This window comes from Drosophila gunungcola (genome assembly GCF_025200985.1).
Source record: "Drosophila gunungcola strain Sukarami chromosome 2R unlocalized genomic scaffold, Dgunungcola_SK_2 000006F, whole genome shotgun sequence".
NCBI classification, from domain to species: Eukaryota; Metazoa; Arthropoda; class Insecta; order Diptera; family Drosophilidae; genus Drosophila; species Drosophila gunungcola.
Genome location: NW_026453168.1, coordinates 943,748 through 957,707, shown reverse-complemented (window position 1 = coordinate 957,707; position 13,960 = coordinate 943,748). Strand labels below are relative to the sequence as shown.

The following is a 13,960-nucleotide window of genomic DNA, read 5'->3' as shown; positions in this document are numbered from 1 at the left end:
CATGGACGCTTTATTAAATTAGTTTTTTATGTTTATTGGTTGGCTGCTGTCCAAAACTACAGATTGCTGGCAGCACTTAGCATCGGTTCCGGCGTCCGGAGACCGGATTCCCTGGCGCGTCGATGATTACCGCAAGATTTGACCACCCACCGAGCGGTGGGCGTTGCCAAACAATTCGCTGGTGGCTCGCAAACACTCTAACTACGTCATCACATTTTCGCTTCGTTTTTTACGCTTACGGTCATGGTTTGTGAGTGGGTGGTTTGTAATTACGGATGGAGAAACCCACTCCTCGCCGGAATTATGGCCACAAAAAAGCCCAGACTCCGCACTTTGCGGCCCGGAAGTCGGTGGGCGGAACTGGAGCGAGTCCAGACAGACTGACACGGGTCTCCCTGGTCCCCTTTTTGGGGGCGTGGCATGAGCCTGGTCGATGGCTCCCCATTGTCGTGTTCATATGACGATGATTTGCTCTTTTTGCGAGCAACATCTTTGCTTTTTTTATTATTCTGCCTTCATTGGATTTGCCGTTTTATTTCGCCAACTCATGAAATCGCAATGGACTGGGGAAATAGTGGGTGTAACCTATCCGGATGCTGTGGCATAAATTGCGTCCGCCGTTTTTTACCCCACTGGCCGGAAAATCAGGAGGTCAGATTACTGAATCGAAGTGGCTCAGCGGGAGTTCTCCCCCATTCCCTTTTGCGACTATCGATGGGCAGGAATAACAATTACCCAAAACAGCAGCTAGGATCCTATCTGATCCAATCTCTTATCAATTATCTGCACGTGTGTCTCCGAGTTTTACGGGCCCTATTAATGTGTCCCTATAAACAGGACACGTAGGAATAGCCGCATTCTGGCCTCGTAACTCATTCTAAATGATCTCTAGTTGGGCCACCCAGAAATTCGGTCTTGAATTTTGTACGTGCACACGCCACAATTTGGTTTATTATGGTTTATGGTGTTCCCTAATCTCGATTCTTGGTCCTATGTGGTCTACCACAGAGCGGAAGTGATTGTGGGTTGGCAGAGCTGGTTTCTTTGATTAATGCCGGATCTTTGTGCCAAATTATGCAAGAGACAAACGGAGAGAATTTGTGGGTGGGATCGGAAACCGGATAAACATATCCTGTTTGTCATTGATTAATAATGAATGAATATTTTATATAAGAATTTTAAAATAAATTCCAAGATATAAACAAACTTTTAAGGATGTCTATTGCCAAGGAAATAATTTTAAGAACTTTCAATTTCTTTCCATAGCCCCATCCTATCTTCAGTGGGTACTTCCTTTCTCAACATTTCCAACAGATTCGATTAATTCCAAACACCAAAACCCAAAACCCAAAACCCCCTAGAAATCCTCAGAGGTGCCGACGCGTTGACCAAATCCCAGACAATTGGACACCCGTTTCTAATATTTTCCCTCGAATCGTTTAGCTTTCTAGGGAGGGGGATGGATGGATGTAATATATTAATATTTAATTGGATGGCACGAAAACGTTGGACACATTTTGACAAACGGCTTCCTTCGTGACCAGAAAATAGCCGCGAAAAGTCTTTTGAAAATTGATCAATTCAAATATGCATTTTCATAATATTTTCGAAATGCATTATTGTATTTTATTTTTATTGCATTATTCATGCGGTCGGCATTTTGTTTGTTGGTCGCTGCATATAGTAATAGTAATTATCGAATTGTTTGAATATCTACCGCCCCCACTGGCGGTTGAGAACAGGGGGGCGTGACCGCAGCGACATATATGAAAATGCAGTATAAATAAAGAATTAAGACATTAAATCGTTCATTGCGGCAATTTACATTCATTATTATTACGAGCTCACCGGTACGTGCCCATAAGCCATGGGAATTGGAATACGGACGGGCGGCGATGGACACTGGTGGACAGAAAACGGCGACACTGGTCAATGGATTGGGAGGGGGGTGGGCATTGGTGCGGGGTGGCGGGGCAGTGGGATGGGGCGACAGCCAGAACGGCCGCCGCTTGCATGCTTTATGTTTCGGTTTTGGAAATTAATAAAATCATAAAATGGTAATTAATTAATTCACCAAACAAAACGAAAGCCAATGAGAGTGCAGAGTAAGTCGAGGGGGTTTGCTCACTAAAATACCCTGCATATCTTTAAAACAATAAAAATAAACACCTAAGTAATACTAGAAAAGTGGTTTAAAACCAACCGAAGTAATTAAACGATATCAGCGAATATATTTAAAAACCATTTAAGAACTGAGCCGTTTCAAAACAAATTACTTCGAAATATATATCAAATAATTCAAAATTGAGTAACAGTTCATAAGGTTTTAATAAATTAATCAATGTATTTTGGGTGAAATTAGTTATATTAAATATAATACTTTTTAAAATTTTAAATTGAACGTTAGTCCTCACTTTGATGGTAGGTAAAGTTTAAAAGTGAGAAAACTTAGTCTCAAATAAGTGCCACTAATTTTTTATTATAAAAGGTGAATAAACATGTGTTATTGTGTTATAATATTATTTAAATTTAATATTACAAATTAGGATTATTAAGTTACACATACCAATTTTTTTAAATACCCTAGGTGTCCGTGAAAAAGACTTTTCTTAAATTTTGACCTTTTCCTAATTATTATCTTTAAGTAATAAGAGTTTAAATTGCCATGTTCCATTTCTTTTAATAAAATCGTTCTTATTTTTAAAAATATAACAATATATCAATTGTCACCACATGCCTTACCTGCCAATATACCCCACCTGCTATCCATTTGACCTGCCCCGTTCCCAAAAGCGAATAACCAAATGCATTGCCGCCGGTAGCTGCCGCCCGTCCGCCTGTCCGCCCGTCCGCCTGTCCGCCCTGACGGATCGTCATCGCAGGCCGCTGATTAGGGATTCAGGTGCGTGAGTGCATTTTCGTTTTGATTTTTTGTTGGACTCTGTCTTCGGCGGAATTTCAACCGGCGGAGCCAGGCGGACGGAGTAGCAGTGGGTGCCCGTGCCCGATCGTCCGTCTTGGGGGGGAGGGGGGTACTGGGACTGACAGATCGCATGGCAATGCCAGTAGTTCCCCTCCCACTCCCTGGATATCCCCTACAATTCCCCCCTTTGTTTACAAGCCGTTTACATCGCTGATTGCCGCTGATTGTCGATGAGGGGCAGTCAATTCATGGGCAGTTAATTCATGGAGACATTTCCATGCCCAAACCCGTTCCATTCCCGTTGACAAGTGCACTTTAATGAGTCGTCCTCGGTGCCTTTGAAGGCCTGCGTAGTCCGATGGCCATCCATGGCAACAAACTTGCCGCAAACCAAGCGAAAAACGGAGAACTCCTCTCCGCCACATGTGTATATTTTCATATTTTCCAAAAGTGGGCGTGCCCCGGCCCTATGACAAATTATGACAGCGCGCATTTCTGCCTTGATTTATGGCCGTTCGTTTAGAGTCCCTGCATTCAACTATGACCCCCTTTTGCGGCTCACAGGATCCGGATTTGAATTTGTATCTCTACCCTCGCGGCGGTCTTCCTTCCATTTTTTAATGATTTTAAAGTGATTTTTAACGTGCTGCCTTACGGTTGCTTAACTGCTCTGGGCGACATAAATGCGCGCGTAATTAATGGCAATATAATTTACAACAAAGGCCAGCTTCGTCACAAGGCGAAAAGTACTATACATGAAACTACACAGAAGCAATCAGAGGTTGGCTGATGCTATTCCTGATGAGGATATGATGAGCCGGCTGCAACGACTACGTAGTGCTCTATAGGAAAAAGTGGATATACATAGGGGGATACAAATTTGCGATAAATTATGTCTTCAGCAGCGGGTGTTTAATGGTTTAAAAAATAACCATACAACATTACAAACAATAGAATAACGCCCAACACATTTTTTCTAATTTTTGTATTGCCCAAAGTAATGTAAAATAAGTATTTTGTACTATAACTAGTGGTGGAAAATAAAGAAGGTTGGTCTGAAGAAAGAGAAAACCAAGTCAAAAATATATATTTTACAGCACCCTAGCATTAGTCTTAATCAGTTAAGCAAGGATATATGAAAATAATTCTAAAATCAGGCAGATAAATATTCAACGGATTTTAAACATAAATACTTTGTATTTATAATTTACTGTTATTAGCCTTCAAAATCAATCAAACCCTTCCGATTGTAGCTCACTGCCTGAGCCAACCTAGCCGAACCCCGATCCTGCCGCAAAGTCAGCTCCCATCTCTTGACTTCCAGCTTCCGATTCTGGATTCGAAAAGAACATCACTCAGCAATCCCGCAGCCGGCAGCAAATTGCCTGCAAAGTGTTGCAATAATATAAACCCATGCTTGGAGGCGTGTCCCAACATAAAGCTGCGAACGGCGATACACGAGGGTGCTGTGTTCCCAGTTCGATTCCCTTTCCCTGGGGTAGTTTTCCTCCTGTTTTTTTTTTTTTTTTTGTTTTTGCCCTTTCAGCCAGGCACAATTAGGCAGTTGCCATGGGAGAGCGGAGAGGGGCGAGCAGGGGAGTTAGGACAAACAAAAGTCAGGAGGCAGCCAATAAGTCGCTAACGCAATTAAAAACTCACACAAAGGGAGGGAGATGCTGATGCTAATAAGTCATGAGGGAAGGATCCTGGATCCTGAATCCTGAATCATGGATTCAGGATGAAGAGGCGTGACACGTGAGACACCTGGAGTGATTGCTGGCCCTCTCTCTATATCTCTCTCTCTCTCTCTCTCTCTCTCTCTCTCTTTTGCTCGCAGGACACTATTCCCTGCCTCTCATTTCGTGACAATTTGGTGCGTTAAATTACAAAAATTAGTCACAGATAAATCGATCCGAACTCGAGCTGCAACGCTCGACTTTCGATTTTCGACTTTCGACACTCCAAACGGCCACTTCGGGCCGTGCTAAATCGTACAAATTGGCAGTTTAATTGTTCCAATTGACATCGAGGCGAGATTTGTGCCCGGGGTCCCTTAAGTGGCTCCTGGTGCCATTCGACTTTCGACTTCCGGCTCTCGGCTGGGCGTGTTTTTAGGCCAGCGGGATTTATGTCCCTTCATGTGGTCAGTTGCACAAAGGATATATTGTCAATATGGGTCTATAACTGGGGCACTTATAACTGCGAAATTTTAAAAGGATCAAGCTAAAAAAAAAATTAAAAAAATTAACATTTTTTTTCGTATTTTCTACAAAATTAAACTTTCCTAAGAATATCAATCTTATCTGGCGCATATCACATTTTGAATGTGATTTATAAAGTCCTGCTTTGGAATTCAATGTGTTGTCTTAAAGAAATTCCAATGATGCCTTAAACAATAAATAGCTTAAAACTTTTCTAAAGTAACACTAAAACAATGACATCATTTCAGTTATTTAGAATCCTATTTTTATCTGTGAAAATAAAAAGGACGTTTTGGTTTAAATTTGATTTTTCGTTTGTTTATTTACAAAAAGACAACTCCATTTGCAGCCGAACTGCCTCCTAAGGTATTTACACTCGCACAGATTCAGGGGCCAACTCCATCAATAGATGCTCCTGGCCAGGGAGAGGGGCGTGGCCACTCCCAGACCGACGCCCACTGGCGGTGGGGCGTTGGTGGCGCCGCTGAACTTCTCGAACCCCCCGATCGCCTCCGCCGAGAGCTTCTTGCGCAGATCCGGCTTCGGTCCGCTGAGGCACATCTTCTCCAGCTGTTGGTGCTGGGACCGCACGGCGAACCGGTTCACGTGCACTGGGATGGGCACCACGATCTTGGTGCCACTGGTGCTCCCGTTGCGACCCAATCCGTGGGAGGTGAGTCCGGCCTTGACCCTTTTCCACTTGGCTCGACGGTTTTGAAACCAGATTTTAACCTATTGGATGAGTTATGGCATGAGTCAAACGATTTCCTTAGCTTTGCAATCGAACCCACCTGAACTTCGCTCAACTTAAGACTGGTGGCTATCTGACTGCGCTCCGTGAGACTTAGATACTTCTTGGCATGGAACTCCCGCTCGAGTTCCAGCAACTGTTCCGATGTGAAGGCTGTGCGCCGGCGACGGGATTTGGAGCTGGAGCTGGAGCCGTTGCCCTGCGAATCCTTGCCGCCCATGCCGCCACCTTCGTGCCGAGAATGAGCACCTTCGTCATCACTGCAATCCTCGCTATCCGAGTTGGTGTAGGCTGAAATTAGTCAAGATTTTTACATGAAAAACTAATTTAATTGATTTAATATTCAGAAAGAAACACCTTAAAGATTTAAGTACTCAAATAAATACCAAATACTCAATAATTAAGTAATGCTATATGTCTTCGTATAAACAAAAAAGCTTGTCTAAATATTATGTATTATTTAACATTATTCTATGTATTTATTTACATTAACTTCGGAATATCTACTTGATGTTAATTTCTTAAGATAAACCTTAATTTATTTAGCAATGATATGTATATCTTTCACTTTTTAATAGAGTTTTCATATAAAAAACCGTTAATATTTTGTAAAATAAACAAAAATTCCTTAAAAATGGCTTTTAATTTTAATTCACAAATTCTTTTAAAATGTCCTTTATGTTTATGACCTTCAACTCTTAAAAAATATACGAAATAAGTTAAATATTTTTGAAGCGGAATACAGAAATTCTTTCTTAGACTACTCAACATATTATGTGTCGTTTAGTGCCTCACTTCGGAGTCAATCTAACAGATTGCGTTAAATAATGTTTCCCCGGTCCTGCCCACATCCTGACTGATTCTCCTCGGGCTCAAGACACTCTCTTCGAGAGACCCATTAATGGGGCCCTAACGAGTTCGGACTTCTGGCGCAAATGGTCCGTGCCACAACTTGTGGCAAACATATTTATTTATAACTGGATACATGTGTCTGAATGCTACCATCGCCCCCCGAAGAGATGGCAAGATGGGAAGTCATCAGGAATACTCGAAACTTAATCTGTTTGTTTTGGGTGGACAGAAGTTGAGCGTGAAAGCTGAATGCCCCATTGAAGGAGGATAAAGACGCGAACGAGGGTGACACTCCACTGCCAGCCAGATAAATAATCTACCCCATCCTAATCCTGTTAATTTTGAGTACACGGTTAAGCGGTTTTTTAACACTTACACGCTTCAAAAGTGCCCGCTGTCACTGATTTATTTGCGCTTTTGATCCCCTTGTTCAATGACAGCACCCACATAAGTAAAAGCACCCCCTTGTAACAACTGCCTTAACCCAACCACACCCACAACCACTCTGCTTATCGCCCAGTTATGAATATATTAGTCGGGAATTTGTTGCGCTTTTTACAGCTCTGCTGGCAAATTGATTATGGCACGGTTTGGATGGCTCAGTTTGCAGACAGTCATACTTTGTTTAGCAGCAGGAGGCCACGGATGATTATGATGATGTTGATGTTGATGTTGATGGTGATGTTGATGTGGATGTCGTGCGGTGGCTGGGAGTCGTACACTTCCATTCCATTCGAATGACCAAACTAAATCGTTACGTTTGTCAAAACGTCAGCACTCCAGCAGCGCAGGACTTCCATTGTGGTCGAGTCTCGGTTCTGGAGCCCGTCTTCGGGCGTTGTGAAAACTTTTCACTGCTTTGATTGACACCAAACATTGGGTCTTAATGCATTCTATGCTAATTTTGATTATGACGTGGCAGCTTCAATTTTAATTACCGTGACACTAACACTCGACAAAATGAGACCCCAGAAAACTGGACGGAGTGTTAAAGGGGTAGGGGGCAGGAATCTAAAAGGTTCAGTTCAAAACCTTCTAAATAAATGTTTGTGGTTTCAAAATATAAAGTTTTTCGAAACCTTTTTTTAAGAAGAACTAATTTATAAGTTTAATTTTACATTTTAAAACGGGTCAGCGATCTGATATTTTTAGTCTACTTCCAAATATGTATGTTGTAAATGATATTTTAACAACTTATCAATTTTAAAAGGAATGAAATATTAAGATGACGGAAAAATACAATTCTTATGCTGCTTTCAAATATTTTAACAATAACTTTTTTGCACAAATTTTTAAAATAATTAAATTTATAAATAAAAGAAAATATATATAACTGATTGAATTTCCTTGGAAAACCTAGTAATTTATGATGAAAACAATCAACTTTACCATTCATTCCTTTGAAAACAATGTAATATTATATTTGGCACTGTTATTGATTAAACCATAACAAAATTGGTTGATTAAACCCGAAAAATAATAACAATAACATTTCTAAGTTTGAATAACATATCTCTGAAGTATATGTTGAATATGGAAATCAACAAATTGTGTTGCTTATCAGTAAATTTAGCCTTCAATTTCTGTTTACAAACATTAATTTAACAGCTATTGAATTTTTCTACTACCAATTATAACAAACGATCACAATTAACAGAATAAATGCTCAATTTCCAAAAGCATTTAAGTAATTGTTCCTAAGATGTTCAATGCCCATAAACATTAAATAATTGATATCAAACTATAAAGCTATTAGTTCGTGTAAAAATCAATTTAATTTTGTTTTCCATAATTTTAAAAGTGATTTGAGATTGTGTTAATTATAAATCCAAATAGATAGTTCCATCTCGAGATCTCTGGATTAAAAGGCCAAATGCCATCCCTACCCCAAAATCAGGATTGTTCTTTTGTACCCACCTCCATTGCGGCTCTTTTCCATCTCTCCGTTGTAGTTCCTGGGGGACATGGTCAGACTGATGTCGCTGCAGGAGTCGCCACTGCACTCGAAGTCCTCGTCCATGCCCACATCCAGCGTTGGCTCCACGGGACTGTGGCTGCCGGACTTTGCTGGCGAGGAGTGGGCCTGTGGCGGCGACGGTTCCTGGAGTTGCATCAAAGCGGGGTTTGATGGCTCCTGGTCCTGGATCCGGCCGGCGGCGGCCATGTGCTGCAGTCGAGCGTGGACACTCAGGCTGTGCACGTAGTCCTGGTTCATCAGCTCGGCCAATCGGCGGTAGCTGAGATCCGTGGGCGCCACTCCGGCGGCGGTGGCGGCGGCGTGGTTGAAAGGCAGGAATCGCGTATCCAGCGGATGCGGCAAGGTGGGCGGAAGCTGCTTCTCCAAGGCATGTGTGGGCGGTGGTGGTGGTGGTGGTGGTGGCGGCTGCTGCGGAGCGGGATGACTGGCTGGCGGATTGGAGGGCAGGTAGCAGCCGCCGGCAATTAAATGCGTTAATCTCTCGTGGTTCTGGGCGAAGTAGCCGTGCAGCCAGGGATTGTACAGCGGGAACTGGGTGAGTCCCAGGGCGGAGCTGGCCACCATGGCGCGGGCACTCAGCTCCTGCTCCTGCTTCTGCTCTGGCTCCTGCTCCTGATCCCGCTCCTCGGGCGGCGACGGTGGCGCAGTAGTGGCAGGTGTTTGCTGGGCAATCAGACTCTCGATCGAGAAGGGCTTGGGAAAGGGCTTGCTGACCAGTCTGGTTGTGGAAGCATCCATGTTGCCCAGCTCTCCATTCTGCAGCAGGGCCGGCCGTTCCATTTTGCCCACTCGTTTGGGTGACTTTACTAATGCAGAATTAATATATAATTCGTTTACACGGCCTTCTTTGCGGGACAGACACGACGCAGTGAACCGTTCAGAGATCGGGGAGCAACTGACAAACTGCAGCAGACATCACGTACGCGTACCATGGCACCCAAGTCGAAATTCTGAAACCACCACTTACTTCTTGGCTCCTCCCACTTTCCAATATGGCGCATGACAAACAGCGGGTGTCTCTTTCTGACGGGCGAACCCCATTGGCTGGCGGCTAATTGCCGGGTGGTGCGGACAGCGAACCAGTTTCCGGCAATGGAGCTGCCCCACCGCCACCCAACGCCACCCAACGCCATCCACTCCCGGACACGCTGCAACACTCTCCTGCTCCGTAATTGCGTTCTGCTCGAATCGCTCGGTAATCAGACATCGCCGGACTGCTGAAGAGCACGCCCTGCCATTAATGCGCCGTCATCGTTAGCTCCTTTCCGGAATGGGGCTTCTCCGGCGGCGCAGCGACGGAGGATGGGGTTCTCGCGAGGCGTATTAGTGACCAATTTAAATTCAAACATCAGCGGCCAGTGGGTGTGACTGTCGGGCATCATTAGCAGACACTCGAGTGTGCTCACCGATTTGTATCTGCAATTTAGTTACATATCTGCGGTAAATATATATATATCGCCCATTTGGGTGCATCTATTGGGACGAGGAGCTAATCAGGAAGGCTTTCTGGAGGTGGGGTTTCAATTTCATCTTTTTACTCACGATAACTTAGGAGAAATGTTAAACATTTTGATATGCTTTATCAATTAAGAGGCCCTTCTTAATTCACACTACATCAATTTTAAATAATTTCAGTTTGGAATTTTTTATACTTGTAATAAGAAGAGTGAGCAATAAACACTTTTGATTTTTCAGTTCACTTATTTATTTATCCACTAGCGACCCAGTCAATAGAAAAATTCAACAAAATAATTTTCTTTATAGAACAAATACATTAACCTATACTATAAAAAAATTAACATAATTTTTTAAAAGCCACATAAATACTTTATAATTTTAGGACATATTTATTACAAGTATAGCGTGCTTGGTCGATATCTATGTAAAAGGAAAATGTTTTTAAACAATGTTTAGCTTTAAAAAGTCCATAAAATTAAGGAATGTTGGGCGTTGTGCCTTGAACTTTCCCCAAACAACAGCAGATGGGTCTATTATTTCGATACATCCGCTGTGGGCGTTTTCATATCCGCCCTCAAAGCCCCTATAATTGATATGCCCAACGTTTTTCACACCGCCTCAGCAGGTGGCAATAATTTGCATATGTATGGCTTAATTGATTGTAATTGACCATATTTTTGGCCATAAAAGACGGTGCGTCCATTGATTGGAGCACAAATTGGCATTGGTCACGTCTGGGTGTTAGAAATCTTTTACGAGCACCGAACATTGCAAACATTTCAACCAATTCGACAACTGCATAAATTACAATATAATTATGCGGCTCGTTGATAATTTTGGTTTTCTGATTATGATGAAAGCTCTTGGGTTTTCCTTAGTGTTTTGGCAGTTTCCCAAGGATGGGCGGCGACTCTCATAGTGTGTGGGTAAATATTTCTGGGCTGCATCTCTTCTGGCAGCGGAAAACGGGCAAATTAACGAAATGCAACGAAGCGTTGAATGCGCTCAAATAAATCAGAGCACTGTTGACACCCAGTCCCATTCCTCATCCCCAATCCGCAGTCCGCAGTCCGCAGTTCCCAATCCGGAATCCCCAATCCCTAGTCCCATGTGCAGCCAGCAGAAGGCAGAAGATACAGATACAAAAGTATCTCTGCACTCTCTTTCGTTTGAGCGAGCGCGTTTTTTAGATTTTTTTGATTGCCCGCAGACAGAGAACAATTCGAAATTATTTACTGACAAATTGTTGCGAATTGTTGGCATAGCCGCGCCAATGAAATGCGCACACAGCACAAAACGAAAATAATTAAAGCTCTATCGAGACGTATAATGAGATACAAAAGTAGCTGCAACTAAGTACCACGAATTGCTCGCAGTCTGCGGTCTCTAAATTATATCGTTCGACTAATGAAAATTAAAATTTCATGGCATTCGACGGGATGTGAAGGCGAACATGTGTTCCCGTGACCGCAGAACACGGGCAGTGCCACTGGCAGTCGGAGCTGTGGCCATAGCTGTCCAATGTTTACCCAACAATGGCCACGCCCCCACTCAATTTGCGGCCTTTCTTCGGTTACGACGGTTGGCTACTCCAGCCCGTAATTGTGTCATTTTACCCCTTCTACTCGAATCCTTTACTACACTGTTGTCTACCTGTATCCCTGCCCGTCCCGCCGCCTGTAATTAAGGACCTCTGGCTTATGCCAAATTGTTTACACAATTTAATTGGAATATCGAAGGCAAATTACAGTTGTCGATGCTCGTTTGTGGGCAAGCATGGTTTATTTAGTAATTAACGGGTGCCAGTGCCTCGATTGCATGACCACTCATCGAATATTCAATAGATCGGTGAATGCCTATGCATGGGAATTAGTTGTATTGGCCGCTTTCAAGGAAACTGTCACGGTGATTAAGAAACTTTTAAGAATGGGTAACGATGAAGGAGCATCTAAAAATATAGAATTGTCGATCCAGAAAATTTGTAAGGAGTTGCTGCTTAAGAAGAAGTAATAATAATAATAATAGTTACAGAGATTAAACCAAGATTAAAACAATTAAGCAAATTATAGATAACATGAATTAGTACCCAATCAAATACTTGAATTAGATAAAAAACTTAAATAAAAAAAATATATATTTCTCAAATTTTAGTTTTTTAATTAAATAATAATATAAGTTTAAGCCAGCTCAAGGAGATTAAATGTAAGCAAAAGCGTAACTTCAATACTTAGAAATTGGTGGCAAATTGTAAAAACTAAAAAAGTTTTTCCTAAATATAGAGAAACTATTATAAGCAAAATAATTTTTCCAAGGAGGGTACGCGTTTTTATTTAAGAAATCAGGAAAAATTGTCTTTTAAATTCCGTTATTTATCCTGGCGCTCTGCAGAGCGTTGCCACCCTTCTAAGAGACGCGAGTTAGATAGTTATCATCCCAACCATTACGCTTTTTCATTTAGCTAGGTTGCGCACCCCACTGAGCCCGTTATGACACCTTTTTGCCTCGAGCTTTTTTCAATTTATTAGGGGAATTCCCCCAACGGCTGTAACGACTGAAAAATCATAAGAAATTTTTTAGCATTTGAGGAAGCGATCCAAAATAGTTTGGAATTGTCAAATGGTTAACTCGGTTAACTGAATTTTTTGTATTTTTTTGACCTAAAAACATGTTTAATTGCATTATTCATTAACTTGAAATTTTTCGATTTATATTGGAAGTCTTTGTTAATACATTGTTTAAACAAAATATATTTAAAGGCTTATTTTGTCAAATAAAATTAAATAATTATTGCTACAGACATTACTTTAAGTAATACTTTACTGGTAAATCTAACATAATATGTTTAATTTTAGGAAATAGGGTCCTATTAGTTTTCCAGTTACAAATAAAAACTGATTAGAGTCCCACGATTCGGATGACTACATCAAGCTGTCATACAATATAAAGCTACAATCGTTATTGGGCGATTAAAAAACATTTAGAATTCATTTTTGTAATCAATTTTGGTATCGAACAATGGACACCAGTGTAAACGGGACTTAAGCTATCGATTTTTTGAACGATACTATTGAAAATGTTGTCCATCACCAACCGATGACAATGAATGAACGAGCCGCCGAGATACATTTCAGTTTTTTCTTCAAGAGCTTGCTGTTCGCATTGGTCCGCCTGCCCGCGCGTAGAAAACTTGTTACTTAATTTCCATTGCTGCCACACGTGCTTGACCACTACTTGCAGTGCGCTTATTAGTCGCTAGTCAGCTAAGCAAACCCGCAATTCGGAGCCAATTTAGCAGCCTGTCTATGAATTTGGCATTACATAAGAAACGGATGGCTAAGCGAAAATAAAAGTGTATAACTTTTGCGGAGCGACTAGTTCATCAGCATTCTGGTAACAGCTGATACGGAAAAGGCAGCAGCAGCACTTAGCCAAACAAAAGTCTAAACCTCTGGCAACAAACGGGTGAAAATATGAGCTGGGCAACAACAAAGCAAAGGCAGAAATGTTCCAAGTGTAGCAGCGGCAACAACAACAACAACAGGAGCAGCAGCAGCAGCAACAACAACAATAAGAAAAGCAAAAGCAGCAACAACTGTGCGCCTAGCAACAAGATAAATTCGGCAAGCGATTTCCTTTGATTTGCGCCCATTTATCCATCAAAAGCTTAAAAGCCAAAGAGTGTAAATAGCACGTAGTTATAGTACAATTCACCAGTAGCAGGTGCAGATGTGAATTTCGCGTAGAGCAGCGAAATAAGCCTACGATAGCAACAATAATACAGAACAAGCGCACAGAAC

General features: G+C 41.9%; 2 protein-coding genes across 3 annotated transcripts; one reads left to right on the top strand and one right to left on the bottom strand.

Annotated features, from left to right (window-relative positions):
* Positions 1–5,426: 5,426 nt before the first annotated feature.
* Positions 5,427–9,854, bottom strand: LOC128254662 (homeobox protein unplugged). Of its 2 annotated transcripts, XM_052983865.1 has the most exons (4): positions 9,673–9,854; positions 8,645–9,506; positions 5,916–6,166; positions 5,427–5,856 (listed from the first exon to the last, which is right to left on the bottom strand). In XM_052983865.1, exons 2-4 carry the CDS (start codon positions 9,483–9,485, stop codon positions 5,527–5,529), a joined length of 1,422 nt encoding a protein of 473 aa, XP_052839825.1. In that variant the 5' UTR covers positions 9,486–9,506; positions 9,673–9,854; the 3' UTR covers positions 5,427–5,526. The 2 variants fall into 2 exon arrangements, with proteins under 2 accessions (XP_052839825.1, XP_052839823.1); XM_052983863.1 differs by lacking the exon at positions 9,673–9,854 and having other exon boundaries at positions 8,645–9,640.
* Positions 9,855–13,266: 3,412 nt separating this feature from the next.
* Positions 13,267–13,804, top strand: LOC128254808 (putative uncharacterized protein DDB_G0280331). Its single transcript, XM_052984117.1, has one exon. The coding sequence runs from the start codon at positions 13,634–13,636 to the stop codon at positions 13,799–13,801; it is 168 nt and encodes a 55-aa protein (XP_052840077.1). The 5' UTR covers positions 13,267–13,633; the 3' UTR covers positions 13,802–13,804.
* The last annotated feature ends 156 nt before the right edge of the window (positions 13,805–13,960 follow it).

Coding starts and splice junctions, on each gene's coding strand:
- LOC128254662 (XM_052983865.1), bottom strand. CDS start 9,485: ATGGAACGGCCGGCCCTGCTGCAGAATGGAGAGCTGGGCAACATGGAT. Junction 6,167..8,644: donor GGAAAAGAGCCGCAATGGAG/GTGGGTACAAAA, acceptor GACTAATTTCAG/CCTACACCAACTCGGATAGC. Junction 5,857..5,915: donor TTAAGTTGAGCGAAGTTCAG/GTGGGTTCGATT, acceptor CTCATCCAATAG/GTTAAAATCTGGTTTCAAAA.
- LOC128254808 (XM_052984117.1), top strand. CDS start 13,634: ATGAGCTGGGCAACAACAAAGCAAAGGCAGAAATGTTCCAAGTGTAGC.